The 3543-nt window shown below is 48.8% G+C and overlaps 1 protein-coding gene across 1 annotated transcript; it reads right to left on the bottom strand.

Annotated features, from left to right (window-relative positions):
* Positions 1-2097: 2097 nt before the first annotated feature.
* LOC311329135 (uncharacterized protein) lies at positions 2098-3309 on the bottom strand (the record flags this gene model as incomplete). Its single annotated transcript, XM_084463012.1, has 2 exons — positions 2098-2589; positions 2698-3309. The coding sequence occupies 2 exons, from the start codon at positions 3307-3309 to the stop codon at positions 2098-2100; spliced, it is 1104 nt and encodes a 367-aa protein (XP_084319138.1).
* Positions 3310-3543: the final 234 nt, after the last annotated feature.

Below are 3543 nucleotides of genomic sequence, written 5' to 3'. Positions count from 1 at the left end.
AGTGCTAGCTGGTGGTGCAGCTAGTCAGAGCTGTACGTATTACCTATAACGTTAGGTCTCGTAAACGTTTGCTGAGGCAGAGATAAGGTGCTGTAATGTTGTCATAACAGTTGTCTTTAGCTAGTAATAAATCAGTTTTGGTATAACCGTTGCAAATTCCAAGTTTTGAGCAATGACTAGCTAGGTTCACTCGCCCACTGAATTGCATAACAGGCTTAAACAAACGAGACTAGACGTCTGGTTTGTTTATGCAATTCAGTCCAAGTCCAGCGTAATTATGTTCATATTTCATATGCTACACAGAATAGGCTGTAGGCTACACGGAAAAGAGTGTTTCATGTCTGCAAGTAGTTTGATATTGTCAATCATTTCTCTTTTATGACCAGACAAAAATGGACATTGGAATTTTTTTGGTCAAAGCAGCAGAAAGGCAGGACCTGGAGAGGCAGGCAGGAGATGCATCAGGGTTACAGGTGAGATTATAGTCTGACTCAACAGATGTAGGTTTTGTGGATAAACCTTGTCATTCGTTGTCACATTGCCCAATCACTGGCGACGGAAATTAATCTGATTCGGCCACCACCCAGATTCAATCCAGACTACGTGAAACAACAACAACCTATTGTGTCCCTACCAAAGCTCAAATCAAACCTACGCCCCTGCATCCAGCTCAGGTTTAACATGATGACAGGCTGTGAATATGTTACAGTATATTAATTTTGTTCATAAACTCATAAAGACCATGAGGTTAAGGCTTGGATCATTTATATCTCATATTTGTGTAGGGTTAGCTAGTTATGGATAATTCTACACTGTGGAAGTGAATGGAAATTAATATTTGAATTTATATGAATTGCAATGTTTCAAGCCATTGAATTAAACTACTTTATTTTAAATTTTACTTTGGCCTCTTCCTTAAGCATGTATTCAAAATAATACTATTATCTGAATGAAAAGTACTGAAACAGATGTATAATGTGACAAAAAATTAATTATTTTATTATTTTGGCCGGTAAAAAATATACTTGGCCGGTGGATTTTTTCATCTACCAGTCCCCTTGGCAGGTGAGCCTAAAAGTTAATTTTCAGCCCTGCCTATAGAACATTGCACAATTGTTGTGATGTCTGTCTGTCTGTCTGAGGGTGTTGGTCTCTGATATTTTTGAAAATATCGAAAAATCTGCAAGAGAACAAAGACACAGACGTCTGGGTCAGTGACTGTCATTACAAATACATTCACATATCCACAGTATATTGTCAGTCACTGATTTTGCTTGTGTGTTTTCAAGTACTGTGAAGGAAACACAGGTGATGCTAAAGGTATACTATGTGGCTATACTCTCACCTTTGCAATGGTTGTTCTTTTTCCTCTACCAGCAGCTCCTGCGTCTTCTTTTCCTGTTTCTCCCTTCTTTTACTGTTTCTCCCTTTTCGTCATCTTTCTCTTTCTCCTCTTTGTTTCTCTTTCTCCTCCTCTCCCCTGGCCTTCTTCCTCTCCTCCTCTTCTTTCCACTTTTTAATGTCCTCGGTTTTCTCCCAGCACTTCTCTACAGCCATCTTCTCTTTCTGCTTTTCAATTTCCTTTTCTTTCTGCCTTCTATCCTTCTCCTCTTTCTCTTTCTTCTCCTCTTTCTTTTTCTGCTTCCGCTCCTCCATTTCTTTGCACTTCATGAAGTCCAGGAAGTTCTCGGTTTTCTTCCGGTGCTTCTCTAGAGCCTTCATCTTTTTCTGGTGTTCCTTTTCTTTCTGCTTTCTATCTTTCTCCTCTTTCTTTTTCTGTTTCTCCTCCTCTTGCCTGGCCTTCCTCTTCTCTTTCTTTTCCTGCTGTCTCATCTTAAATTCACTCCTCATCTTTTTCAGGCGAGCAAAGATGCCCCCAGATGTCTGAGATGGCAGCTGGTCACTGGTCGCCAGCTCCCTAGAGGGACACTGAACAGCAATATCAGACATCTTGGCTGTCTCCCCCCTCCACCCCTCATCTTCCTCCCTCAACTCCGTCCTCAACCTTTTCATCCTCTGGTCCAACTCCCTGATCATGACGGCCATCATGTTCTCCAGTTGCATCTGCTCCATTTTCTGGCTCTTTACCTCTCTCTGTCAGGGGCAGGAACGCGGACCCTGGACCCGTGTAGTGAGACCCCCGGACAGAACAGGCAGACAGAGGGGAGTGGTTGGCACTTGGCCGTTTAATAATAAATAATAAAATGGGGAGAACTGGTGCCACAACAAAATGGGGGAGGTGCAAACCAATGGGGGGTATGTATGGATGCGTGTGTGTGGTATGTACATGAGATGGGGAAACAAAGAGGGGTGCGTGGGTGCGGTGTGTGCGGTATGGGTATCAGCCGGAATGTGTTTGTGAATGTGCTGCGAGGCCCTACGAGAGGTGGAGGGAAGGGTCCGGGAACTCTGGCGGTCTTTGGTGGTGAGAGGAGGCGGAGCGGCGGCAGTCCCGCGGAGCGAGGGAGGTCCAGGAGGCGTGCGGGGAGCGGAGTCCGGGAGGGGAGAGTCGAGGGCAGGAAGCGAATGGGAAACGCGGCGCGGAGGTCGGGAGGACGCGGGGGCCGGAGAGGCGCGAGGACGCTGGACCTTCCGGGGGGAACAAAAGAGGGAACACAACACAGGGAAAACAAATCGTTAGTCGAAATAAGCAAACTTCAAAATGGATCAGGGGCGATAGCCAGCTCGTCTGATTACCCTATGAGGGCTAGAAACGTCTGAGCCCCGAGCGGTGGTTCCAGCGTCCTCTTGTAGAGGCTCCGCTAACAGGCAACAGCTGCAACGAGTTGGCAGGTGATTGTTGCTGCTGCCGGGCGGAGCCGGCCTCTCCGGCAAGGGGTGGAGTCCGCGTCCTCGAAGCGTGTGCCTCACTGCCCCTACGACTCGACTCCCGGACTGGACCCAAAGACCGAGCTGGGCCCACAACACTCTCTCCTTCATCATCCTGGCCGTCTCAATCCTCCTCCCCTCTTCTTCCTCCCTCAACTCCACATTCAACCTGGACATCCGCTGGTCCAACTCCCTGATCAGGAGGTACTTCTCTCTCTCCTGGCTCCTTTCCCCTCTCTCCTCCAGGCATTTATTAACCATCTTGGCTATCTCGTTCCTCCTCCTCTCCCCTTCCTTACTCCTCCTCCCCTCATCTTCCTCCCTCAACTCGACCCTCAACGCGGTCACCCGGTCGTTCATCGATCTCGTCAGGAGCACCTGCATGCGCTCCAGACGCCCCTCCGACTTCCCGGGTCTCCTCTTCTCCTCCTCCTGCCTCCCCTCATCTTCCACCCACGCCTCCCTCCTCAACCTGGGCATCTGTGAGCCGACGAGGTCCCTCTCCCTCTCCTGGCTCTGCGTCTCTCTGTCCTTCAGGTATTCCTCTACCATCCTGGCTGTCTCGCTCCTCCTCATCTCCTTCTCCTGCCTCCTCCTCCTCTCGTCTTCCTCCCTCAACTCCCTCTTCATCATGGCCATCCGGCGGCCCATGTCTCTGGCCACGTTCTGCAGCTGCTCCTCCACCCAGACAGTCTCGCAGGGCTTCGTCATTCC

This window comes from Borostomias antarcticus (genome assembly GCF_949987555.1).
Source record: "Borostomias antarcticus genome assembly, contig: scaffold_60, whole genome shotgun sequence".
In the NCBI taxonomy this organism is placed as follows: Eukaryota; Metazoa; Chordata; class Actinopteri; order Stomiiformes; family Stomiidae; genus Borostomias; species Borostomias antarcticus.
The sequence above is the reverse complement of the archived record's forward strand: the minus strand, read 5'-3'. Positions and strand labels throughout refer to the sequence as shown.